The sequence below is a fragment of the Podarcis raffonei genome, chromosome 7 (genome assembly GCF_027172205.1).
Source record: "Podarcis raffonei isolate rPodRaf1 chromosome 7, rPodRaf1.pri, whole genome shotgun sequence".
NCBI lineage: Eukaryota > Metazoa > Chordata > Lepidosauria > Squamata > Lacertidae > Podarcis > Podarcis raffonei.
Window position 1 is genome coordinate 29,607,808 of NC_070608.1, and position 25,988 is coordinate 29,633,795.

The window sequence follows — 25,988 nt, forward strand, 5'->3', positions numbered from 1 at the left end:
CCATGACTCTATATATAAACTGCAGAAAAATAATTTGCACCAATAGCATTTTAACTTGCAATGATTTTAAAAATCATTTTATCGAAGGAGTTCAACAGCTCATGCTTTCTATATCCAAAATCTATATAAATATACTTGTCATAGTGGATGCTGGTCAGGATTCAAACAGTTGTACACACAAAAGCTTTTTTAGGCTCTCCTGAATGCAGCCCCCTCTCTCTACATATACACACACACACACACACAAACACACACAGCCAAAGGATCATTTACAGCAGAGGGAGCAGGTTTTCGAACTACACAATCTGCTTGTATTTGAACCTGGACATGCACCACCTAGAGCCAGGTACTAAAAATACATATTTACAATAATTTACAGTGGCTCTGAGCTGCTGCTGAGCACAGGGATTTGTTTTGAGTACTGTACCAGAATAGACCTCAATTCACAATTCTTATCCAAGATGTTTTCACTTAAGCAGTCAAATTTGCTATTACTGAACAACTTAAAACCAGAAATCTGTGCCATATCTGTTGCAAATCACCCAGAGATCTACCTACCTCCTGATCCATGTAAGAATTATTACTTGATGTTGGTATGAGTGTCACATTTTCCAGGGTATTACATGATTAAGCATCAGTCATGAGGGCGAAGAAAATATGTATAACTCATCCCCAATAACGATGAACCAAAGCATAAATGTATTAAGCCAGATCAATATCGCATCCTTTAAAAATAATTTGTGGTACCATTGGCCAAGCTGGTTGGGACTGAGTGGCACCCTCCCATCAGATGTCAAAGAAATAAACAATTATCTTACTTTCAAAAGACATCTGAAGGCAGCCCTGTTTAGAGAAGCTTTTAATATTTGATGAATTGTTGTATTTTAATATTTTGCTGGAAGCCGCCCAGAGTGGCTGAGGAAACCCAGCCAGATGGGTGGGGTATATATTATTATTATTATTATTATTATTATTATTATTATTATTATTATTCAAACAATATTTGAAGGGACTAAAGGTTTCCCACCCCTGCTTTACAGCAAGATAGGAAAAACACTTACCAAGTCAAACACAAATATTTTCAGACAATATATTTATTTGCATCTTCATTATCCAATCATCTGAAACCTAGCTCTGTTTCTACCAGGTCAAAAAAAATGACCCTGTTTGAAATTTGGTACTTCAAGTTATATAAATTATTCCAATGTAAAGTGTTTCATTCAGGCAAAAAGGAAAAAAGAAAGAAACTGAACAAGTGTAAGGAGGACATTTCAAAAGTCACAACCTTAAAAACCTATTAAGATTCTCCATTGGATAATAGGCATGGCAATATGAAAGGTTCAGTGTTAAAAGAAAGCTAAGTGGGAAAAGGGAACAGAAGATTCTCGGCCATTCTCTGCCCACTATTCTCCAGCATGAAGTCAGCCCTTTGATTTAGTGGACTGCAACCTCCATGCTAAAACGGTCTGATAAAATCAGTTTGAAGTCGGCTGGTCACAAAACCAAACACCCATTATAAACTGGTTTCTCAGCCCGCCTGCCCCCCCCCATCAAACGTGCTCCACTCAACTACCTTTGTTGGCTAAAATTAACTCCATTTTAGCAATCAAACACACAAAAACTCAGTGGAATTTAGCCACTTATAGCAAGCCAAACTGCATCCAGCATTTTAGACTGCAGAGCTCTTCATGTGTTATGTGCCTATACAAGACCCAAGTTGTCTTTCTATACAGTGGTACCTCGGGTTACGTACTTAATTCGTTCCGGAGGTGTGTTCTTAACCTGAAACTGTTCTTAACTTGAAGCACCACTTTTAGCTAATGGGGCCTCCTGCTGCCGCTGCGCCACTGCTACACAATTTCTGTTCTCATCCTGAAGGAAAGTTCTTAACCCGAGGTACTATTTCTGGTTTAGCAGAGTCTGTAACCTGAAGCATATGAAACTCGAGGTACCACTGTATACACTTGACAAAGATAGTGTGCTAGTCTTTAAGGTGCCACATCAGTCTTTGGCTCTTCCATATAGGACCCCGAGTGAACAAGTAGCTACATGGAAGGAAACTCCCATAGAAAGCAAAGAAATCCAACAGCACAAAACTCTGGCAGGACTTAGACAAATATTTTCACGACACCCTGTAGGGGTAGATGAATCTGCCAATTTTGGTGTCTCCCAGTTGTTGGTATGTTAGATTTTAAAATAGGTTCATCATATTTCCAAATCAGTTTGCGAGGTTCTTCTGTTATACATATTTGTGAAGGCAATTTCTCCTAATGTAACACATTTTAATGCAAACTCTCTTAACAGACACATTTTTACACCTTTTGGTTGGAAAACTGCATTGCAAAATTCAGAAAAGTGCAAATATTGAAGGATAAGCGCATTTTGTGGCTTGTGTGTTGTTTGGGGAGGTGTGCATTAAAACGAAATCAAATTTCTCCTTCATCTCTACCTAGTGGGACCAAATGGACCACATATTCCAACAACTCCAAACTTGTTTGAAACTCTACAGAGGATGTTGCTCTATATTAGAAACATGCCTGCTCATACCATCCTCTGCAGCAAACAGGGTTTCAACCTGTACAAGCAAAAGTCAGTACGTACAAAAGAGGAAAAGCAACAGCCTGGGAGAGCTGCATATATCGGCTCTCAGCTTTGAATGTTTCTATGGAACAGAACCAATTAATTCAGGTAATAAGCATGAATGCCTGTACCTATACACAGAGCTTTCAGAGTCAAAGGATAATACTGTGTAGTAGTAATAGACTACCCCAGTCAATTTTCACCGGTAATATAAAAAAATAATCAGATTTCTTCTGTATGAAAAAAGAAATTCATATGAGGCTGCATCTGAAGAAGAAGGCACACTTCAAGTACAGGTCTTAAGTAATCCTGGCTCTCTTAAAAATACAGACACACACACATATACATACATGTGTACATATACACATACATACAGACATAAAATCCCACCAGGGACCAATGCCGGACTGTATCAAACACAGCCATGCTCTGTGTAAAACAAAACACTGTTCCATAAACTTCTTCCATGGCGTTTCCCGTAACCCTGTAGATTGCTGTTAAGAAGCCCATGCCGCAAGCTGCTGCATATCATCTTCATCTTCCACCCTCTTCCTTGAAGATGCTGTAACAAAGAGATGTGCAAGAACTGTTAGAATATAAAAACAAGGTACAAACATGATGACTCAATGGGAAGTCTTGGCCATGGCCATCCTGCACCCAATCCAAATTCTAATTATATCACTTGAAATACAAGACTCATCACCATCATCATGGAGGGTGTCAATAGAAGGTACACACTAGAACTGCTCACAGAGTGCCAGGTAAGACTCAGGTCTTTGGGTCTTGAACCTCAGTACTAAAAAAACCCCTGTTCTTCACTTAGTGTATTCTGTCTCGATACTTCCCGCTTATCCAATCAGAAATCTTGAAAGTTTCAGGATATATATACTAAAATTTATTTCACCTGAATCATTCTATATCATATATGATTAGCAGACAGCTCAACATAAGAAAAAAAAAAGTTTACCAGGATGGGAAGGCAGCGGCGTAGCTGGTACACTTGGTAGTCGAACATTTGCCATTTTATTATTGAGTTCTTCTTGCTCCAGTTCTTCCAGTTCTGCCAACAGTTCATCCTGAAAGTTTTTTTTTTTAAAAAAATGGAAGGTTATGTTTTGAGAAACAAGGTCCACTATCTCAAGAGACTAATAATGGCAGCCATGTAAACAGCCACTCACCTAGTTGCCAGTAGCAAGTAAGTATCTGCTCCAGGCAATCAGACAGGGAAGCTTTATTAAACTGGAAACTGGGTTGTTGTCATGTCATGATTGGCATAGGTCAGAGGTGGGGAAACTCTGCGCCAGGGGCCAAATCTGGTCTGACAATTATTTGGCTCACAGGGCCACTGTCTCCATATCTCGTCCACCTGCTGCACACCTGATGTCATATGTGATAGCAGGTGTGGGGCAGGTGGAAATGCAACTGGATCAGCTGCTCGTGCAATTGATCCAAGCAGGAAGCATGATTTATGGCCCCATATGTCAGCTGATATACAGTGGTGCCTTGGTTCTCAAACGTAATCCATTCTGGAAGTCCGTTCAACTTCCAAAACGTTCAAAAACCAAGGCACAGCTTCCTATTGGTGCAGGCGCCCCAGAAACAATAGCTGACAACCGCATCGGACATTTGGCTTCCAAAAACCGTTTGAAAACCGGAACACTTACTTCCGGCTTTTCGGCGTTTGGGAGCCGAAATGTTTGAGTACCAAGGTGTTCAAGAACCAAGGTTCCATTATATGTGGGAAATGGACTAGTATTATAGTATTATTTTTGACTGTAGACTTATCTTCAGGACTCTACAATCAATTACAAATCAATGCACCACACCAATACGCACGTACATAACCTTTTTTTGTAATAGAAGCTTTCCTTTAGTTGAGATTCCTGTGTTGCAGGGGATTGGACTAAATGACTCTCAGGGTCCCATTCCAACACTACAATTCTATGATTCAAAGACCATTAAACTTCACTGGGTGTATGCCTTAACATGTCTCGCATATAGTTCTGAAAATTTTCTTCAGGGAGGTACTGAGTCCAATTTCCCACCATTTAAACTGTTATCTCCTCAGTCAACTGAGAACTGAAGTGCACTTAAAGACAGGTGTTAAGTGCTTGGCAACCAGCCTGACAAGATTTTATCGAGCATAAAATTAAGCAGTAATATTTAGTCTGCATCTAGTTTATGTCCTTAATTTCATTACCAACCTCATCAAAGTCATCACCAACTTTTCTGGTAAGAGCTTCTGTGATTTCCTGAGCGATATCTTGCTGTTCAGTGATATCTTGCATCATGTCGTCAATTTTGTCCAAGTCCCTGAAGAGACAAAGGTTGATTTAATGAACCTGTATACCACGCATGAACATTTTATAAAGTTACCAGGGTGGGACAGAAAACAGACAAAAACCACAGAAGTATCATGAAGCACCAAAGAACAGCAGAATAAAGAGCAGCAATAAAAACAAGCAGAAAATCTATAGAATTATAGAACTGTGGAGTTGAGAGGGACTCGAAAGATCATCTAGACCAGGCATAGGTAAACTCGGCCCTCCAGATGTTTTCAGACTACAACTCCCATCATCTCTATCTAACAGGACCAGTGGTCAGGGATGATGGGAGTTGTAGTACCAAAACATCTGGGGGGATGAGTTTGCCTATGCCTGATCTAGACCAACTCCCTGCAATGCAGCAATAGATGTTAAAAAGCCCAGGAAAATAACAGGTTCAGCTGGTGCCTAAGAGACTTTGGGTTGGAGTCAGACTTAGCACATCAGAGTTCTATTCACTATGAAGGAAGGGGCAAGATGATTTTTGCCTTTACTCTTTCCCCCTGCAGTGCCTGATTCCCTCACCACCTCCACACACAAAAATCTCTTCTGAGCTGCTGGAGGACCATCCTGTTCAGCATCAAAGACGGCACTGGATCTCAGTCCCTTTAACTAGCAAAAGGGACACTGTGGATGCAGCCTTCCAGCTTAAGTGTAAGGCAAGCCTCCCTGGTGAGAAAATGCTATAAGGGCTGCCACAACATTGGACCCTCACCCTAGTCACCATGACGAATTTCAGAACACAGGCAGGTTGTGTTGGGATACTGCCAGGGAGATAAAATCCATCTGAGCCCAAGCTCGGTGCCGGACGATCCATCGACCTCCCTTAGTCACGCAGTATCTAGCAATTGTAGCGACACGAAGCCTCAAGAAAAGATAGCCACATTCTTGGACTTGTGCACACTCTATCAGCAGAATTCACACAACAGAAGTTGCACAGCATGAGAGCAGAACATGCATATTTACAGTTTATTAGGCGTTGGTCAGAACAAAGAAAAGCATGACCGTCTGCTCCGACTGCTCAGGCAAAACAGCCAAAAACGAAACGAACTTACAACATAAACATCCTGTGAGACAGGAACTTACGCAGGCTGTTATACAAACATCCTGCTCCCTTTTAAGGTGGAACGGAAATATCCTAACATCCTCCCCCTTTCCGTGTAACCTGTAGTACCTGTGGTTCAACCCAATTGCAACCTTTGTGCGTAAACCTTCAGTTGTTCTCTGTTAACAACCTTAGACAACAGATCAGCAGGAATTTCATTTCCTGGCATGTAGGACACCTGAATGAGTCCTTTCTGAATACACTCTCTTGCACGATGTAGCTTAATCTGCAAGTACTTGGTTCTTTGCTTGCAACTCTCTGAGTTCAGCAAAGCCAAACAAGATCTATTGTCTTGATACACTTGTATAGGACATTTCACAGAAACCCCAATGTCCTTAAACAGTTGCATCAACCATTCACAATCCATGAGTGAAAATGACAGAGCATTGAGTTCTGCTTCACAGGAACTTAGGCTAACTGTCGTCTGCTTTTTGCACAACCAGTCAAACAGGCAGTGGTTGTACATGTAGCATACTCCAGAAGTGCTTGTACCATCCGTGGTGTCACTTCCAAAACTTGCATCTGCAAAGATTTCAAGACCTCCAGTCTTCTGACTGGTGAACCTCAGCCTGTAGTGCATAGTCCCTTTCAAATACCGGGCTATGCGCTTCAGAGCTTTCCAATCCTGAACAGTAGGATTGTTAGCATGTCTGCTAAGCAGGTTAGTGCTTACAGCAATGTCAGGTCTTGAACATCTAGCAATGAAATTCAACTTGCCTAGAATGCATCTGTACAGCGTTGTGTCAGAAAACGCTTCAGCAGTACTATCTACCTGGTAACCTGTCACCATCGGTGTGTCTGCTGGGTTTGCATCAACCAAATTCAACCTGGTTAATACATCAGCAATTTTCTGTGTTTGGTGTACCAGAAAATTACCTGCTTGGTCCCTCTCCACCTGCAGAGAAAGATAGTTGGATACCTCACCAAGATCCTTCATGTCAAAGTGCTCCTTCAGTTGAGCTAGGGTGCTTTGGTAAAAAGCCTGATTCTTCCAAAACATCAGAAGATCATCAACAAAACATAAACAATACAGTTTGTTTTGCCCCTCCTCTTTGACAAACACACACGGATCAGCTTTGCCCTGGTGAAAACCTAGAGAAAGCAACGTTTCAGTGAGTTTTGTGTTCCAACACCTGGCACTCTGCTTGAGACCATATAAGGATTTCCGCAGTTTACAGACCATTCCCTTCTGTATCTGCATCCCGTCAGGTGGAAGCATGTACAGCTCCTCCCCCAAAATCCCGTACAAAAAAGCTGTATTAATGTCATGATGGGAAACATGCAGTTTCTCCTCCGCAGCGATCTTGAGCATCAGCCGAATGCTCTCATATTTGACCGTGGGTGAGTAGGTCTCGTGGTAATCCTGCCCTGGTACCTGTGAAAAACCTCTGGCAACCAATCTGGCTTTGTGTCTGACAACCTTGCCATTCTGGTCTGTCTTGGCCTTGAAGACCCATTTGCTGCCAACCAGTCTCATCCCTGGGACTACCGGTACCAGTTCCCAAGTCTGGTTCCTGTTTAAGGAATCAACTTCAGCCTTCATGGCATTAAGCCAAGGCTCAGCATCTTTAGAGGTTAACTCCTGGACCTCTTTGAAGCTTGAAGGTTCCCACACCTTCTCTGAGCTACTAAGAACAGCAGTTGCCGTCTTAGCAAACTCATCAGCAAATCTCTTTGGAGGTTTGCCTTTGGTCGCCCTTTCAGACCTGCGAACCAGACGCAAGTCTTCTGGACTCATCTCCTCCTTCTTAGGAGAAAAACGACCAATGGTGAACAGTGGTTCTTCCAGTTCATTGTCAGACTCATCAGATGGTCTGACTGAGGCCTTTGCGCTCTTGTAGTCTGCTGTGTCATCACTGTCACTGACAGCAGCAGCAGCGCCGCCCACTGAACTGGAATCCGAACTCTGATCATCATCATCATCATCATCCTCAGTTTCCTCAGCTTTCTCAGCATGATCTGCTTTCTTCACATCACCTTCTTCTTCCTCTGGGTAACTCTGGAAAATTCCCACATTTTCCCCCCACTTAGGATTGTACTCAACACTCCTTGTGAACTTTATGGATTTAGAGTTAGTCATCCATACCCTGTATGCACCTTTTTCGTACCCCATGAACAAACCATGTGCCCCACGCTTCCCAAGCTTGTTGCTTTGTGGGGTGTGCACCCACATGTCAGAACCAAAGATTCTCAAGTGCTTGGTGTTAGGTTTCTTACCAAACATTTTCTCATAGGGAGTGCAGCCAATAGGTGATGACAGTCTGCGATTAAAAGTGTAAACCAAATTCGAGAGAGCCTCCCCCCAAAACTTCTCAGGGAGGTTGGCATCATGCAACAAGGTTTTTATCCCTTGCAGCAACGTTTGATTTGCTCTCTCCGCAAGCCCATTCATCCATGGCGATCTAGGCGTTGACATGTCATGCTGGATTCCCTGCTCAGTCAGGAAAGCTTCAAACTGCTGAGAAGTGAATTCCCCGCCTCGATCAGTAAACAGACACCCAATACGTTTACCGTGAGCATTCTCCAACCAAGCACAGAATGCCTTGAACTTAGGAAATGCTTGCGATTTCTGCTCGAGCATAAACACATGAATGTACCTGGAAAAAGAATCAATTAGAACCATGAAGTACCTTGCTCCTCCCAAAGAGGGCGCTAGAGGACCTACCAGGTCTGCATGAACTAGCTGGTAGGGTTTGGAAGCCTGCCTGCTAGACTCCTTGCCTTTTGGAGCAATCTTCACCTTGTTCTCTGCACAAGATACACATTTCATGTGAAACTTACAAGGTTTGATGTCCAAACCTTCAACCAACTCAGGCATCTTGGCTAGCGCTTGCCAAGAGAGGTGACAAAATCTGCGATGTGCATCGTGAATGCACCCTGCATGAAGAACCTTGTTAGTTTGTGCAACACAACAAGAATCAGCATTAGACATAGCAACACCATTGTCATCATAAGTTAGACAGAACAAACCATCCATCAACTTTGCATGCAAAATGTCCTCTTTGCCTTTTCTGATGACACAGACAGTCCTCTTGAAGGTAATTTCAAAACCACGCCGATTTAGCTGTGGGACACTAAGCAAATTGTCCGCAGCTCCTGGAACAAAAAGTACATCTTTGATGGTAAGATGCAGACTTGCAAGTTTCACAGTCCCAACTCCTGCAGCTTGCAAAGTCCTTCCATCAGCCAGGTGGATCTCTCCATCTTGAGGTGTGAAGGAGATGAACAGATGGCGGTCTTTGGTGATATGGCGCGTGCAGCCTGAATCCACAATAAACCTGGCTTTGGCCTTGTTTCCCACCGGCGTGGGCTTTTGCAGCTTGCCTTTAGCCTTTGGTGAAGTTGTGCCAGCTAACATAGCCTTGTTTTCCACTGGCGAGGGCTTTTGCAACTTGCCCCCCTGCTCCTGGCCATCAGAAGTGCCTTTAGCCTTTGGTGGAGCTGTGCCAGCAAACATAGCCTTGTTTTCCACTGGCGTGGGCTGTTGCAACTTCCCCCCCCCGCTCCTGGCCACCTGCAAGCATCTTGCTCTGTTTACATCTGGTCTTCCGGCCTCTGCAAAGGCTCTGACCTTGGTTCTCACGAGAAACAGAGCTCTCAGCTGCCGACTCCTTGGCTCCCCCTGGAGGCTGGAATGCTGCCTGGGATGACGTGGCAGTCTTCTCCCCCTGCAGCTTGCAATCGGTGCCCTCAGCATCCCTGCATTCACTAGCTTTCTGGGAAACAGCCAGGACCTCCGATGCATTCAAACACTGAGCTGGGATTATTGGCTGGTGGGCCTTTTTCAAAGCATCCCACATGTCACGTGCCGTGAGATTTCCAGCAAGCGTCTTTATTTCCTCCAGAGAGACGGATAAGACTATTACGTCAATGGCCTTCGAATTCTGGCCCTGCCATTTCTCTGTCCGAGGAACTGGAGTGGCTTCAGAGACAGTATGCCAGACTCCAAACTGACGCAGCAAACTCTCACACCATTTTGCCCAGGTCTGATAATTGTGGCCATTTAGCTTTAGTGGACACGGAGCAGCCTCAGAGGATTGTAAAAGATCCATCTCAGCTATTTGCTTCAGCCGTGAGCCTTTTAAGACTTCTTATCTCGGCAGCTCATTAATCACGATGCCTCTGGCTCGGCTCCCAGGCCAATTAATTGTGCCGGACATCAAATAGGCTGCCGCGGCAACAAAAAAGCCTCTGCTTTCGCTTTTCCCACACATACCTCAGCAGTCTGTCGCAGTCTTACTCTTCTGCAAGTGCCGTGAATCTGGGCCCATAACCTGTTGTTGGGATACTGCCAGGGAGATAAAATCCATCTGAGCCCAAGCTCGGTGCCGGACGATCCATCGACCTCCCTTAGTCACGCAGTATCTAGCAATTGTAGCGACACGAAGCCTCAAGAAAAGATAGCCACATTCTTGGACTTGTGCACACTCTATCAGCAGAATTCACACAACAGAAGTTGCACAGCATGAGAGCAGAACATGCATATTTACAGTTTATTAGGCGTTGGTCAGAACAAAGAAAAGCATGACCGTCTGCTCCGACTGCTCAGGCAAAACAGCCAAAAACGAAACGAACTTACAACATAAACATCCTGTGAGACAGGAACTTACGCAGGCTGTTATACAAACATCCTGCTCCCTTTTAAGGTGGAACGGAAATATCCTAACAGGTTGATGCGAGGGAAGAGGTTCCTTCTATTTTTTAAAAAAAATAATATTTATTACTTTTAAACACTACAAAGAAGGAAAGAAAAAAGAAAGAAAGAAAGAAAACAATACAATACAATATAAAAACATTACACATCACTAATACAATAAACAAAACAAAACAAAACAAGACAAAAACAGTTTAAGACACATCATACACACATCATACAATTTCAAAATCTTTTCTTTCATTCACTTATTTCAACGACCTCCTCACACCTCCCTTTTTGTATTCCACTTCTATTAATTGTTTCAGCAATTCCCTTCCATCTTCCTCTGTTTTCTGTCGTATAATTATCTTAACATATTTTAACCTTATTTTCCCTTTAATACTCTAATAATCTATTTGTACTTAATTCCTTATAACATTTCTACTAAAGCCATATAACTTCATTCCAACATTTTTCTAACACTCATTAATTTTACAATATTTCTATAAATAGTCTTTGAACTTTTTCCAGTCTTCTTCCACCGTCTCTTCTCCCTGGTCTCAGATTCTGCCAGTCATTTCCGCCAGTTACCTATAGTCCATCAACCTGGTGATCTTCTGTCCGATGCTCTTAGCTCTTTTCCAAGTCCCTTCTGCAGGTCTTCTTCATATTTATATAAAAACTTTAGTTTGTCTTCTGCTGATCTTATTTTTATTTTCCTTTCTTTAAGACTAAAGAGTAGACCTTGGGGAAACTCCCACCTAAAGATGATTTTATTCCTTCTCACCAGGACAACCAGATCTCCATAGTTGGACCTAAGATCCAAAAGGTATTTCGGGACGTCTTTAAAAATTTCCACTCTTAACTGTTGTTCTTCTAGGTTCTTCTGGTAGTGCCAACAGTCTCTTACTCTGTTCTTCTCTTTTTTCCCTCCTCTTCCAAGTCTGAAGGCCCTCACAATTTTAATCTCTTCTTGACCCAAGTCCAAGTCCCAAAAATCAGCAAATTCCTGTGTGAGGAAATGTATCAAACTTTCCTTCTCCAGTTCAGGTAGGGCTCTGATCCACAAATTCATCTGATTTTCTTTAAATTCAGTCATAACAGACATCAACTTATGGTCAACAAGTTGCATCTGTAAGGCTGGGACTCTCTCTCTCTCCAATTGTGTTACTTTACATTCAGCAGCAACAACTTTCTCCCTAGCTTCCTCCACAGTCTGCCATGTCGAAGTAGATTCCTGTATCAATTTCTGGATGGTTTCTGTATTGATGTTCACCTTTTGTCCCAAATTATTTATACTTTCTGTATTTAAATCAATTTTAGTAGTTGCCACATCCACCTTCTTGTTAAGCTGTTCCAGTGAATCATTTATCTTACTTAATGCATCCACTAAGACTTCTTCTGTCGACATTTCTCTTGATTTTGTGTATGCTGATACTTTTGCCATAACACTTAACCGATTCAAGGTCAGTCCCAGAGTCTCACAACTTTTTATCTTGCAGCTGGAAATTCCCCCAGCCCAACTCTTATAACAGTTTCAAAGGCTTCCTCTAGAGGGAAACAGTTTCTGTTTATATTAGTAAGTAATGTCCTTTTTTAGACACAGCTCAAACAATGAAGTTAGTTTCAATTTTCGGTTACTTTTGCTCCTTTTTGAAAGCAGAAGGAGACAGTAGAAACAATGTATTTCTCTTATTAGCTAGCTGTCAACGAACGTTCTAATCGCTGTCAGTGAACATTCCCAAAAAAAAAAACCGTCAGTCCTGCTAGCAGCCTGTTCCCAGGGTCTGAGCGGCGGTTTCCCCGAGAGTAGGGGAGGCGCAAAAGGTGCCCGTCGAATCCCACGTTCACAGGCTTCACCCGCCTGTGATTTTTAACGGGTCTCCGCCTTCGCCGTGACGGCCAGACCCAAATTCCCATGGGGCAAATTCCTCCCGATCAGAGGAATTCCGCCATTACCGGAGGCGCCAACCCGGAAGTCTCGGAAGAGGTTCCTTCTAGAACCCACATCCCAAGCCATGTAGGGCTAAGCACCAGCACTCTGAAGTGTGCTCTGAAACAGATGGTAGCTACTGGAGCTTCTTAAGCACAACTGAGATGTGTTTGCAATGACCAGTTAGTATCCTCGCCGCTGTAGCTGGGCAGTTTCCAAAGGCAGCCCCACATACATTACACTGTAGTAGTCTAATACCACCAGAACATGAACTTGCTCGCTTGTTTTGTTTTAGAGTCATCCTTCCCCACACACAAAGAAATTGGCCATAACCTAAAATGGAAAGGAAGGACACCCTTGTAGCTCATCAGTTCAGCACATGCTTTGCACACCAGAATCTCAGCGCAGCAAGGACTACAGTGAGCAGGTAATCATGTTAATCTGGACTGCCACGGGGCCTGCAAAAACACCACAGGAGCCAAAAATACCACACTCAGCCCCTAATGTCTACCCATAAAATCTTGCCACACCTGAGGATCTAACGAAAACAACAGCACAAACCAAAATAAACCCAATGGTAACCTTAACATTGAAGGGCATTTCCAATGGACAGTTGACAGTCTGTTTTCCACTTACATGTTTTCATGCACCTTTTTCATCGCTTGGGCTGCATAGCCCATGTTCTTGAACACTTCTGTGTTAGTGTAGGAATTTTCAAGGGCTTCGCGTTGGAATTCAATGGTGGAAAGGGTCCCATCGATTTGGGTCAACTGTTTCTCGTATCTCTTTTTCCTCTTCAGTGCCTGCAGTGCAGCTGTTGGTGTAACAAGGAGAGGTTAGCAGGAGAGCTTTTCGTGATGCAGCTGCGGGGAACCTGTGGTCCTCCAGAGGCAGCTGGACTGCAACTCCCAGCACCCCCCTGACCAGTCAGACCCCTGACTGATGGGAGCTGGAGTCCAGCAATGTGTGAGAGGCCACAGGTTCCCCACCCCTGCCCTCCCACCAGATGTCAAAGAGAACAACAACTACCAGACTTTTAGAAGACATCTGAAGGCAGCCCTGTTTAGGGAAGCTTTTAATGATTGATGTATTATAGTATTTTAATATTTTTTTGGAAGCTGCCCAGAGTGGCTGGGTGGGGTATAAATAATAAATTATTATTATTATTATTATTATTATTATTATTATTATTATTTCCTAATGCAGTTCAAATGGAGCTGCTTCACACCAAATAAGGCAGAGTAGCAGATAAAAATAAAGAAAGGAAGGGGGCTTAGGAATCCATCAGGCCACAAGAAAACCCAGGGTCCCTCCATAGCTTTCAAGAGGCAACACAATCTATATGAGGAAAATGAGGCAACAACATTCTAAGGGATAAAATATTGTCAAGATAAAAGCAAGATGTTGATATTTTGGAGATAAGATACAGAAAGCACACACCTGGGATACTTTCTCCTCTACTGCAGAGGCACATTCCAGAGAAAAAAACCACTAATTCCACATTACCAGTAGGGCTTTCTGGCATTCACATCTTAAAATCTGTCTCAATAGAAATTTGTTACAAAGCGAAGGAGGAGGAGGGTAGAAATAAATGGTGTTCAGTTGGGAAAAGTGGATGAATGCAAGACTTGTGAATTTTGGCTATTTGTTTTCTTTTCTGCTTTGTGAATGTTTCCGCCCCAAAGCTTTACTTAGATCAGGTATTAGGGTCTCTACAAAAGGGCACAATTTAAGGATTCCAGAGATCATGCAGTTCCTTCCACTGTATTTCTTGGAAAAGGTCTCCTGCCCTAAATGGCCCATCCTTTTATGAAGGATGCAACAGCCACATCAAAACACAAGCAGAGTGGTAGGAATTGGTTCATCAGCTTTGGCAAAGCTAGGTATCAGTAGCCCTATTAAGTCATTGTATGAACACTAGGACGGTGTGCCCGGAATCTGCTTTAACCAGAATCTCCCACAGATGTTGCAAATTCTGTATTTCTAGCATTGATTCCAGAATGGAACTTGCCAGGACAAATCCACGGAAGTATGATCAAAATAATTCCAGGGAATAAAACTAATTAGAAATTCTTTAAAATTGGTCCCAGCCCTGCTGCCCCCAATTTGTTATCTGCAAAATTACACATTTGGAAAATCAGCAGGGAGACTGAAAGAGGCTACAGCCTAAAAAAAAAAAAAACTGATGGGGGAAGGGGAGCAAATATTTTAGACTGCTTTTTTTCTTTAAAAATGTCTAGGGGTACTCTCATTTCGACTCGAGAAAATCACCATTTTATAGTTCAAATTGGGGAAAATAAACACAGTAAATGGACAAAAGTACAAAAATTCACAAAATGTTTAGGGTCTGAGTATCCCCCCCAAAAAGTACTGATTTTAGAACACCCTGTGTATCCACTGATCTGTTCTCTGAAACAAAGTGAAACTCTGAGCAGTATTGTACTTTGAACTTAGTGCCACTCAGGAAACTGGGAGTGTCTCACAGAATAATACAGCTCTGCTGCTGTATTTGTGAAGGAGGCTGGTGAGGAAAAAGATCAGCCTTAATTCATTTCCTTAATGGGATCCAATGACAATGAAATGCTTAGAGATTTCACTGGAATGTGAAGTCAGTGGTGGGGGAGAAAAATAACTGCTGCATTCAACCCAAACGAAGTTGTTGAGCAGCAGGTGTGCATAAACAGAACTGGGATTTCTTTGATTCATTGTGGCCAAAATAAGAGGATTCCATGCTTCAAGGACGACCCAGTTCAACCAGTCCAACAACTGCAGCATGGAATGAGTTCATGCCAGGAAACTCCATAAGAATCTGAACAGCTAGTGCCTTTATAATACGAATTTTTAGGAAAACAGAATCCATTCCCTTTAGTTTTATCATATGTACAGTCATTTTTAGAAATGGGTAAAGGTAAAGGTAAAGGTAAAGGGACCCCTGACCATTAGGTCCAGTCATGACCGACTCTGGGGTTGTGGCGCTCATCTCACTTTACTGGCCAAGGGAGCCGGCGTACAGCTTCCAGGTCATGTGGCCAGCATGACTAAGCCGCATCTGGCAAACCAGAGCAGTGCACGGAAACGCCATTTACCTTCCCGCCGGAGGGGTACCTATTTATCTACTTGCACTTTGACGTGCTTTCGAACTGCTAGGTTGGCAGGAGCAGGGGCGAGCAACAGGAGCTCACCCCATTGCGGGGATTTGAACTGCCTACCTTCTGATCAGCAAGTAAAAGACTCTGTGGTTTAACCCACAGCGCCACCCGCGTCCCTCTACAAATGGGTAGATTTATCCAAATAAAAACATATAGTCATAGATATATGTCTTTGGATCATACGAATTCCCTTAAGCCAGTGGGGAACCTGTGGCCCTCCAGACTACAACTCTCATCATTCTTGACCAACAGGCATGCTGGCTGAGCCTGATAGCAGTTGGAGTCCAACAAGGACTGGACAGCTATAGGTTCCTCATTCCTGCCTCCACAGGCATTTTAAAAACTCATGAAATTCGAAATCCAAAACATCCTAAAACAGAGGCCGCTCCCTTCAGCTTGACCCTGAATTGTATACAGATAAATATATGAAACCATTATGCTGTTATACCAAAAAAAAAAAATCTTCTCAGCCTTCTAAAGACTGTATGGCCCCATCCAGTCAGAAATCTAGACAGTTTCAGAATATATATGCAATATATAAGGTAACCCCCCAAATAATAATAATAAATACATTATATTGTATTTATAACTGGTTGTCAGAATGCCCCTGGTGAATTAAAGGAAAATAAAAAGTAGACATAGGACTGCCAATTGCAGAGGTGTGAAAGACTGACAGACACCCTGGAAAGCCAGAGTCCGAGCCTCTGTCTTGTCTGTTTCACAACAGTGGATAAGACAGGCTCAAGAATCTGGCTTATCAGTACAACCATTTATTTATTAATTGGCAAATGCACATTTGTTGTTTACTGTACAGTCAATATAACCTAACCTGATGGTTTCACAATATTGGAGAGTAACTTACTTCACAGACAAGATATTCTGAAAGACCGGAAAAGAAGGTTCCCATTCCAAAGATTTCAGAAACAGAAGAAAGCCAGAGAAGAAAAAGAGAGTAATCTGAGGAAATAAACATAACATCACAGGTCGCAAGACTATATAGATTTATCTTTAGTTATTTATTTTTTACTTTAAGAGTGCGGCGATTTTAAAGAGTGACAATTTCAAAATTGCAGTAGGAAGAGAAATATCAAGGGTAGAGTTTGATATTGGATACTTCTCTAATTACAGAAGTATTCATTTGGTACAACAGTTGTATTCAAAAAATAAAAGGAAAACTTCCTTTAGAGAAAGAAAATACAGCAAGCATACAGTCTAGTAAGGCAGAGGCTACAGTTGCAGACACAAAACTGTACCCTTCAAACTAAAATGTAGAAGCAAATGGAAACACAATGAATTCTCCACCAATCATTAAACCACAATTATTTCCACAAAACTCAATGATCATGGCGTAACAACAGGCAGGATTCCAAAAAGTTCTGTTCCCCAGCAGCTATTTGTCAATTTTTTACTAGCTACAGCACACACACACACACACACACACACACACACACACACACACCAGAGGTTCCCCAATCTACTGGAGCAGGAATGAGGGGGTTTATTGGTGTGGAGAGGGTAAAGAACAAAAGCAACTACAGAAAGAAAAAGTTATTTCACATGAATAGGGCTCTACTCATGATTTGTTGGGATTTACTTTAATACATTTACAGTGGTACCTCTGGTTACGAACTTAATTCGTTCTGGAGGTCCGTTCTTAACCTGAGGTACCACTTTAGCTAATGGGGCCTCCCGCTGATGCCACACCGCCACCACACGATTTCTGTTCTCATCCTGGGGCAAAGTTCTTAACCTGAGGTACTACTTCCGGGTTAGCAGAGTCTGTAACCCAAAGTATTTGTAACCTGAGGTGTTTAAATTTCTATTAACACCCTTCTCATCTGACGATCACAGGTCCATTTACAACATAAAAACACAGTAAAAAAGATAAGAAAAAGAGACTGTATAAATTTAAACTAAGTTTAATTTTTGTGAATCCAAAGAAGAGTATTAGTACATGGTTGTTTTCATTTTTGTCAAATTAAGAGTGTGTATATTATGTACGTTATTTATGAATTTCAATAAAGTTATGTTAAAATAAAAAACAACAACATAAAAACACAAAAATACATGACATAGTAACAAACAAAAACAATACCCCCTCCCACAAAATATCAACAGGCTTAGATCACATTCCTTTTCTTTCTTTCTTTCTTTAAAGCAACAGGTAAAAATAGTCTGTCAATTCAGTTTACACTCACATGTTGGCAAGGGCTACTTATGAGTGGAGGAAAAACTGATAACTTGGTGTTAGAGCATGTGCTTTGCATCTGGTTCAGTCTCCAGCATCTCCAAGCAGGGCAGGGAAAGACCCTTTGCCTGACATCTTAGAGAGCAGTTGCCAGTCAGTGAAGACAATACTGAGCTGGATGGACTAAGGCAGCTTCCTATGTCTACTTCTGATACAGCCCATCTCATATGAGACAAAATGAAGCAATGCCAGCATGTTCAGTATAAACTTAGGGGAGAAAGTTAACCAATGAAATGAGAAGGTTTCCACCCTCTATAAAGATAATATGTTTTTAAGCAAATCTCACAGAGCTTCCTTTACCACAGTTCCAATAAACTCAATATTTACATTTAAAAGAAGTAGATCAGCTCCATTGCACACCATTTGACAAATATTTATCCTTAGGGCTCTTAACTCGTGTGTCAGGACTAGGAGGTGCCGACTTTGTACACCTCATGTGGACTGCCGCTAGATCAGTTCTGGAGTTGATTAATGGCTTAAAGACATTCATACTAAGGGAGAACTGATTATGGCTCTGAGTTGTGACTTAAGGACAACTCTAAGGAACTAAGCCCTGTTTTCTCTTGGCATGAGATTAGAAATTCAGACAAAGTTTCCTAGCTGAAGTTATTACACAGGGTAACCTACTGTGTTACAAGAATAGCAGGAGCAGATCTGAGCCACTCCTGTTCTGAAGAAGGTGCTTTTTTCTTATAAAATTCTCTGGAAGTTATAAAACAATTCTCTCAGTGGGTGAATCCGTCCATTATGGTTTTTCATTTTTCCAATCTTAAGTTCAGTTCTTCACATTTCCAACTCAGTTTTCAATTAAAAAGAAAAAAAAATCCTCATGAAAATCCATCAACATTTTAGTACAATTTCCCCCCAATAAGCACATTTTTGTATGCATGTCTGCCTTTTTTACACATTTTTGTAAAGTATTTTCGCTAATGTAATGGTATTTTCACTAATACAGTCATACCTCGGAAATAAAAAAGAATCCGTTCCAGAAGTCCGTTCGACTTCCAAAACGTTCAGCTTCCAAAAACGTGGCTCCTGATTGGCTGCAGGAAGCTCCTGCAGCCAATCAGAAGCTGCGGAAGCCCAGTTGGACGTCTGGCTTCCAAAAGAATGTTCAAAAACTGGAACACTCACTTCCAGTTTTCGATCATTCGGGAGCCAAAACATTCGACTCCCAAGGTGTTCAGGAGCTGAGGTATGACTGTATATGCTTTTTAGATAAACTTTCCCCTAATACGCACATTTACGTATGCATTACTTGTCTGGAGAAACTGGAGGAAAGTGTGAATTTTGAAGGATGGTTGCATTTGGCTTTGCACATTGTTTCAGAAAGCGTGGATTCGGCAGGTTCACTCTTAAATGACAACCAAATTGAATTTCTGGTCCAGAGCAAGACATGCACTGGGCAGGAAGGTAGAGACTGCAGCAGGATTATGGTGCTGGAGGAATGGAGTCAAACTCTTCTCTTCGTATCATTTTCCCAGCTATAATCTCACCCTTCCAAAGAAACAACAAAAAATCAGGTACCCATTCAATACGTCGGTATTTTGCCTGACAAAACAAATGAAGCAGCATTTTAATCAAGAAACCAATCAAGAAGAAAGGCTTAATTCCCTTCCCCCAGGACCATGATGGTCTCACTCTTAAGTCCCCCTCCCCACCAGTGGGCTGCTAATTTGACTTTTAAAGACTACAGCAAATCCTGGTGATGGATCTCCTGCTTCAAATCGAATGTGGTTCTTATGCACCAATGCATCAAATCTTGGGGAGAACCAATTGTGCATTTTATAATAAGAAATTCGTAAGCTATTGCCTCTTTTTATATTTTGTAGTTTGAAAATGAAGCTTAAGAAGCAACTTCCTAGAAAACTGGAACAAAGCGGTATTTGGGATACTTATGGGTGCACGTCAGCCTCGCTATGGTGTTCTTAATAACATGTTGCTAGGCTTGTTCTACAGTAACATGAAACATTTGCATCATTGCCTGACTCTTGCATTGCCCAACCTCAAGTAACAACCGTCAAGACAGCTAAGTCAAACACATGGAATGCGGATCACCATCATGAGACATGCAAAACACCACCAGCAGTACATACATTTTAATTATCTATTACCAGCCCCCCTAGGCTTGTTTTTTTAATCGCATATTTCAACTTTACCAACAACTTGCTATGCATCTTCCAGACAAGAGTGTTGCTACATTTTCTGAGCAAATATCAACTAATAATATTTGGTGGAATGAAAAATAAATTGTTGGAAAATATCCCCATTGCAAATGTGATTATTTTCTAACAACCTAAAGGACTTCAAATATCTAAAGGGCTGTCACATGGAAGATGGGGCAAGCTTGTTTTCTCCTGCTCTGGAAGCTAGGACCCAAACCAATGGATTCAAGTAACAAGAAAGGAGATTCGAACTTAAACAACAGAAAGACCTTTCTGATAGTAAGAGATGTTCGGCAGTGGAACGGACTCCCATGAGAAGTGGTGGACTCTCCTTCCTTGCCTTGGAGGTTGTTAAGCAGAGATTGGATGGCCATCTGTCATGGATGCTTTAGTTGAGGTTCCTGCATTGCATGAGGTTGGACCAGTTGACCCTCGGGATCCCATGCAACTCTACAATTCCATGATTCTATGATCTGGTTGTCATGGACATCTACCGCATATAGGTTGATATAATTAGTGACAACAATCCTTCTAAGCCTGTGCCACTCTATTAAAATTTATTTTTCTGGATTACTTTATTTACTTATTTAGTAAATAGCCTCAAAAGGCTATCCAAGTTTGGGCTTTGTAGCCTCAAGAGGCTATTCAAGTGGCTTACAAAAGATTTACACAATGCAATTATATTCAAAGGGTGAGGACCACTTGTGCTGAATTGCTTATGCAATTGATTTCTGCCTGTACAGAAATCCCCTTGAGCACTTGAGAAGCCTCTGCAGCAGGCTGAGGACAAGCAGGGACTGCAGAGGGAAGGAATGGGGAGAGTGGGGTTATTGGTTTGTGGCAGTTTTGTTGTTGTTGTTCTTATGTATTTTGTGTTTTTACCTTATATTTTAATGTTGTTAACTGCCCTGAGGTCTATGGATGAAGAGCAGTAAACAAACAAACAAACACATGGAAACCACAATGTCCCCATGATTGCCACAATCCCTGAATCCAACAACAATCAAGACACAGAGCTGGAGGCTGCAGAGGCATCAGCTAAGGAGCCAGATCACATTCAGAGCTCTGAGCTAACTGCTGGAGATCCAGGGAACTCTGTAATTGAGGGGGGCAGATAGAACTAGCAGGACCAAACCCTGGACCTTCATGGGTGCATTCCCAGAGGATCCAGATGCCTCCCATTACACCAGTCCAGCGACTAGCCCCGTGAAGAGCTTGTCTGAGGTCCAGGGCCAGAGTCTTGTTCTTGGCATGACAGCGTAAGCCTGACAGGCCCCTGGCTGGGGCCCCCAAACAGCTTAGCCCTCCAAGGCATGGGGCAAGTGTACCCAGCTGCTCCACCACTCTGCACAAGCTTCCCAGAGACGCAAGGAGGACATCAGTAGGGAGGCTAGGGAATAGAGGAGGAATGGCCGCCTCCAGGCCCTTTAAGCCTCTGAAGTTCTCCATGAGACGGCGGAGCCTAGAGGAAGTAGTCTGTTTTCTCAGAGTTATTTATGGTTCTGCAACTTTTGAGGATAGGGAGGGAGAGGGTGTGTGTGTGGAATCTAGCCTATTGTACAAGGGTAAAATTCACAGTTGCTGCTCTGCCCCACGTTTCCCTCTGGCCCTGCCCTCTGTTGACATTTGGCTCCCATAAAGGTTTCTCAGAAGGATATGTGGTCCTAGGTTTCCCACCCCAGCCCTATAGCTAACATTTCAACTCAAAGGGTTTTTTTATCTGCAATGTATTTTTAAGCAGTTTCTCATCACAAAATTATTATCCACATGTTCCTCTTTCTATTACACATGGAAGCATATTGTGCTTGTGGAAGCATCACACAAAGCCTAATGTGTCAAGGTTTGATAGATTATGTGGAAAGCTGTAGAAAAACCAGTGTTTATATATTATTGAGTTCTGGAAGACGACTATGTCTGCATAACTTTAAAGGCTGTTCCAACAACAAAACTGCAGTTGCCAACTTTGCCTTTGTTCCCTGGCTCCCTTTCTGTAAGTACAACAAAAGTTTTCTTATCTATAGCTCACACATCAGGGTAAATTTCCTTGACCCACTTCCTAGCTAAAAGCCTTTGTGGAATCTCTGCATTTTTATATTCTTGTTTCACAAAACAACGGTACAGTCAAACATTGCTTTGATATCAGTCTAAATTAAAGAACTATTGGTCAAGAGAAGGCAGCGTATTGGGCGATTGTTATTGTTACTTTTCTTTTACATAATCAAGAATAAATATTAGGTTTTCAGTGTTGCTTGTATGCTGTCTGAATCCATTCAACTGTCCTTGCCTTTCCCATGATCTACCAAGCATGCCCACAACATGGTCTTCAAACAATTCTATTGTCACCAGACTATTGCATCACCACAAGCTGATCTCATTTCATTGATGTTGCAGTACTATACCCATTTACCCATTGTACTAATAGTTTTGAGTAGAAGTGTATAGGATTGCACTGTAAGACTGTGGTCAAAAGAGATATTTGAGAATCAAGGCTTTCTGATAGAATTCACCAGTCACAAACATCTACAGGCTAACAGTTTCACCCAGGTAACCATAACCAATAGAAGCACATAGCTTTTGTGGTTAGGTTGGAAGATCAGCCTATCTGTGCATTCGCTGACGTGAGTGGCAGCTTTGCAACTGCCCTTCATCCTCATCCTCTCCCTCCCTTCTGCCACTGTTGACCTCTAACTCCACGTTGGGCAAAAGATTCCTGCATTGCAAGAGGTTGCACTAGACAACCCTTGTGGTCCCTTCCAACTCTACAATTCTATGATTCTATGACAACAAACCTAGACAGCATCTTAAAAAGCAGAGACCTTGCCAACAAAGGTCCGTATAGTTAAAGCTATGGTTTTCCCAGTAGTGATGTATGGAAGTGAGAGCTGGACCACAAAGAAGGCTGATCGCCAAAGAATTGATGCTTTTGAATTATGCTGCTGGAGGAGACTCTTGAGAGTCCCATGGACTGCAAGAAGATCAAACCTATCCATTCTTAAGGAAATCAACCCTGAGTGCTCACTGGAAGGACAGATCCTGAAGCTGAGACTCCAATACTTTGGCCACCTCATGAGAAGAGAAGACTCCCTGGAAAAGACCCTGATGTTGGGAAAGATGGAGGGCACAAGGAGAAGGGGACGACAGAGGACGAGATGGCTGGATAGTGTTCTCGAAGCTACCAGCATGAGTTTGACCAAACTGCGGGAGGCAGTGCTCTGGTCCATGGGGTCACGAAGAGTCGGACACGACTAAACGACTAATCAACAACAATGACAACAAATGTTCAGATTGCCTCATGCCAGTTTCTGATGTAGCAATCTTATTCAGAAGTAAAACCCCACAGAGTTCAATGAGGTTAACTCCAAAGAAACTACAGTATTTAGTGCCTTGTCCAAGTTCCCTTTATACTGAAGGTTGAAAGGGGAGCACTCTCACAAACCAGAAAGCCTTTCTTCCAAAGTACTGTTATATAAATCTCAAACACACCTACATGACTTCATCCAGCTATTTATATTGGCTAGCTAGGGTGGGTCTACGGGTGCAGGCAAAAGAAACACTGAAATTACTGTGTACAGTTCTAATTCTAACTTAGATTCTGGCCAAACAATGAAGACCAACAACAAATCTAAGAATATACTTCACTTCAGCACAGACCACACAATCATCTTCCGTTTATTTTTGTAACACTTTATGCAGCAACTAAAAAAAACCCTAGTTGCGCAATACCGTAGAATTATGGTAGATACAATAAAAAAGTCACTAATATGCAATATTTCGTATATCTAGAACTACTCATAGTGATGGAATATTTTAGAAACTTAAAACAATTATATATGATAGTCGCAAATGAGCTCTAGAGCCACTGCAATCTTAGCCTTCAGCCCATTTGTATAGGGTGATATGCAATTCAAAGGATGTTTACTCAGAAGGAAGTCCTGCTACATATAATGAAATTTACTCTCTGGAAAGTGTGTTCAGGATTACAGCCCAAATACAGGACTAACAACCCAAAATCTAGAAGTGGTGTGGTCCCTTATAATACATATTGCAAGGTATCATTTTTTGGATACGAAAGTATCTTTAAAACAATCTGCTTCTGCAGACCTTTGAAAACTAATTTTAATGATTGTTCTTGTTGTATATTTACTTATTAAACTAACAAAGATCAAAGTAACAAACTTTCTAGTGGGTATAAAGTTCACATTGTGATGCAGTGTGATTGGGAAATAAGAGGCTGTATACAAAGATAGTATCATATAGACACACTTTAGGGGGGTCATTATTGTGGAAATGAGTTCTCTATCTAGGAAATGGGTGTGAGAGCAGCATAGGTAGAATTTCTAGGGAGCAAGCATCCTAGCTTGCCAACAGGAAAGGACATCACTTTTGTATAGGAAATAATATATGTGTACATCCTGCACTCAGTTGTCACGTGGTATGATTGCAAAGAAGAATGGGAAGGAGCTTGTACTGGATACAATCACAGGGAGCAACAGCCAATTATGCCTTCTGAGTCAAAACCCATTTAATTTAGTTACTAAGATGCATACTCTACCTTTCAAGGCAAAACAACTCCTCTCCAAGACCGCTTACAAAAACAAAATAAAATGAAGATTTAAATTGCAACATTCCAAAAACCAAGTAATAGGCAGCAGCAGCATATATCAACATAAACAGAAAAATGTAAAAGGCAGATACAAGTGCAAAATTATTTAGCACATACTAATTTAGAGAGCTGTTTTGGATGACAACTCCCATGGGATCCAGGCAGCATGGAAATGGTCAGGAATGACAGGATGTGTAATCCAGAACTTCAAGAGGGAACCAGGTTGAGGAAGGTTCCTTTTAAAGAAATGCAATACATTCCAGTAACCAAGCTGAAACTGCCTCTGGTGCAATACACTTTATGACACAGCTGCCTTCTTCGGTCTCTCCACTCCACACACAACAGAGTCGACAATTACATTCCTAAAGAGTGGGAAGCGAGAGAGCCGCAACCGGCAAAGCGACAATGTTTGGGGCGAAAGCGTTTGCACTCTGCACGTGTTCAGAGGCACCGCTTCCTAAAAGCGCCTCCCCCACAAAGTTTGACCAACTTGACCCTGAAATCGTGCCTTTTAAGGCCTGAGCCGGGCCAAAGCTCACCTCGCTTGTCTCGGGTGCCGTGTTTCTTGGCCAGCGCCAGCTCCTTTTGGATCCTCGCCTCCAGATACTCCTGCTTCTTGGTCAGCATCTCCTCGGTCTCCCGCAGCCGGGCTAAAGCCTCCTGCGGGCTCGGGCCCCCTTTGCCTTTCCCCTTGGCGCCTCCTCCGCCCTTGAAAAACTTGTGGATCTTGCTCATCTTCGCCCCGCCGAGGACCAGCCGCCTTTGCCAGGGATACGATCGCGCCTCCTCGACGCCCCTAACTCCCTAGAGCTCTTCCCTAGAAAACAAGCTCAGAGACGCGCCAGAGAAGCGCCAGGAGGGGAAGGAAGTGGCTGCTGTTGCGGCGGCTCCCGAGGCCGACGGCCGAGCCACGTGACCCACACGTACCTGCGACAGGTGTTGCCACCTGGGGAACGTGCGGCGCCAGCGGAGAGGCTCTTCTCAAACGGGAGCCCCAGCAGGAAGAACCAGCCAAGCCGTGGGACAGCCGCTGCACTCTGCACATGCTCGCCAGCGCCCTCGTTCTCCTTCCTTCCCTACATTCCTGGGTTGAGCAGTGATTCGTTTGGGGCTTTATCAGGTTGTCAAAGAAATAAACTATCTGACGTTTAGAAGACATCTGATAGCAGGCCTGTTTAGGGAAGTTTTTAATGAATGATGTTTTTATGTATTTTTAATCTTTTGTTGGAAGCCGCCCAGAGTGGC

At 42.5% G+C, this 25,988-nt stretch overlaps 1 protein-coding gene across 2 annotated transcripts; it reads right to left on the reverse strand.

Moving 5' to 3' along the window:
- Nucleotides 1–966: 966 nt before the first annotated feature.
- CHMP4C (charged multivesicular body protein 4C) lies at nucleotides 967–25,851 on the reverse strand. Of its 2 annotated transcripts, XR_008331431.1 has the most exons (6): nucleotides 25,283–25,851; nucleotides 13,215–13,392; nucleotides 4,785–4,893; nucleotides 3,548–3,656; nucleotides 1,953–3,142; nucleotides 967–1,725 (listed from the first exon to the last, which is right to left on the reverse strand). XR_008331431.1 is itself a non-coding variant. In XM_053395762.1 (5 exons), exons 1-5 carry the CDS (start codon nucleotides 25,476–25,478, stop codon nucleotides 3,078–3,080), a joined length of 657 nt encoding a protein of 218 aa, XP_053251737.1. In that variant the 5' UTR covers nucleotides 25,479–25,547; the 3' UTR covers nucleotides 1,882–3,077. The 2 variants fall into 2 exon arrangements, 1 of the variants encoding a protein (XP_053251737.1); XM_053395762.1 differs by lacking the exon at nucleotides 967–1,725 and having other exon boundaries at nucleotides 1,882–3,142; nucleotides 25,283–25,547.
- Nucleotides 25,852–25,988: the final 137 nt, after the last annotated feature.

Coding starts and splice junctions, on each gene's coding strand:
- CHMP4C (XM_053395762.1), bottom strand. CDS start 25,478: ATGAGCAAGATCCACAAGTTTTTCAAGGGCGGAGGAGGCGCCAAGGGG. Junction 13,393..25,282: donor CGGCACCCGAGACAAGCGAG/GTGAGCTTTGGC, acceptor TTACACCAACAG/CTGCACTGCAGGCACTGAAG. Junction 3,657..4,784: donor TTGGTGATGACTTTGATGAG/GTTGGTAATGAA, acceptor AAAAACTTTCAG/GATGAACTGTTGGCAGAACT.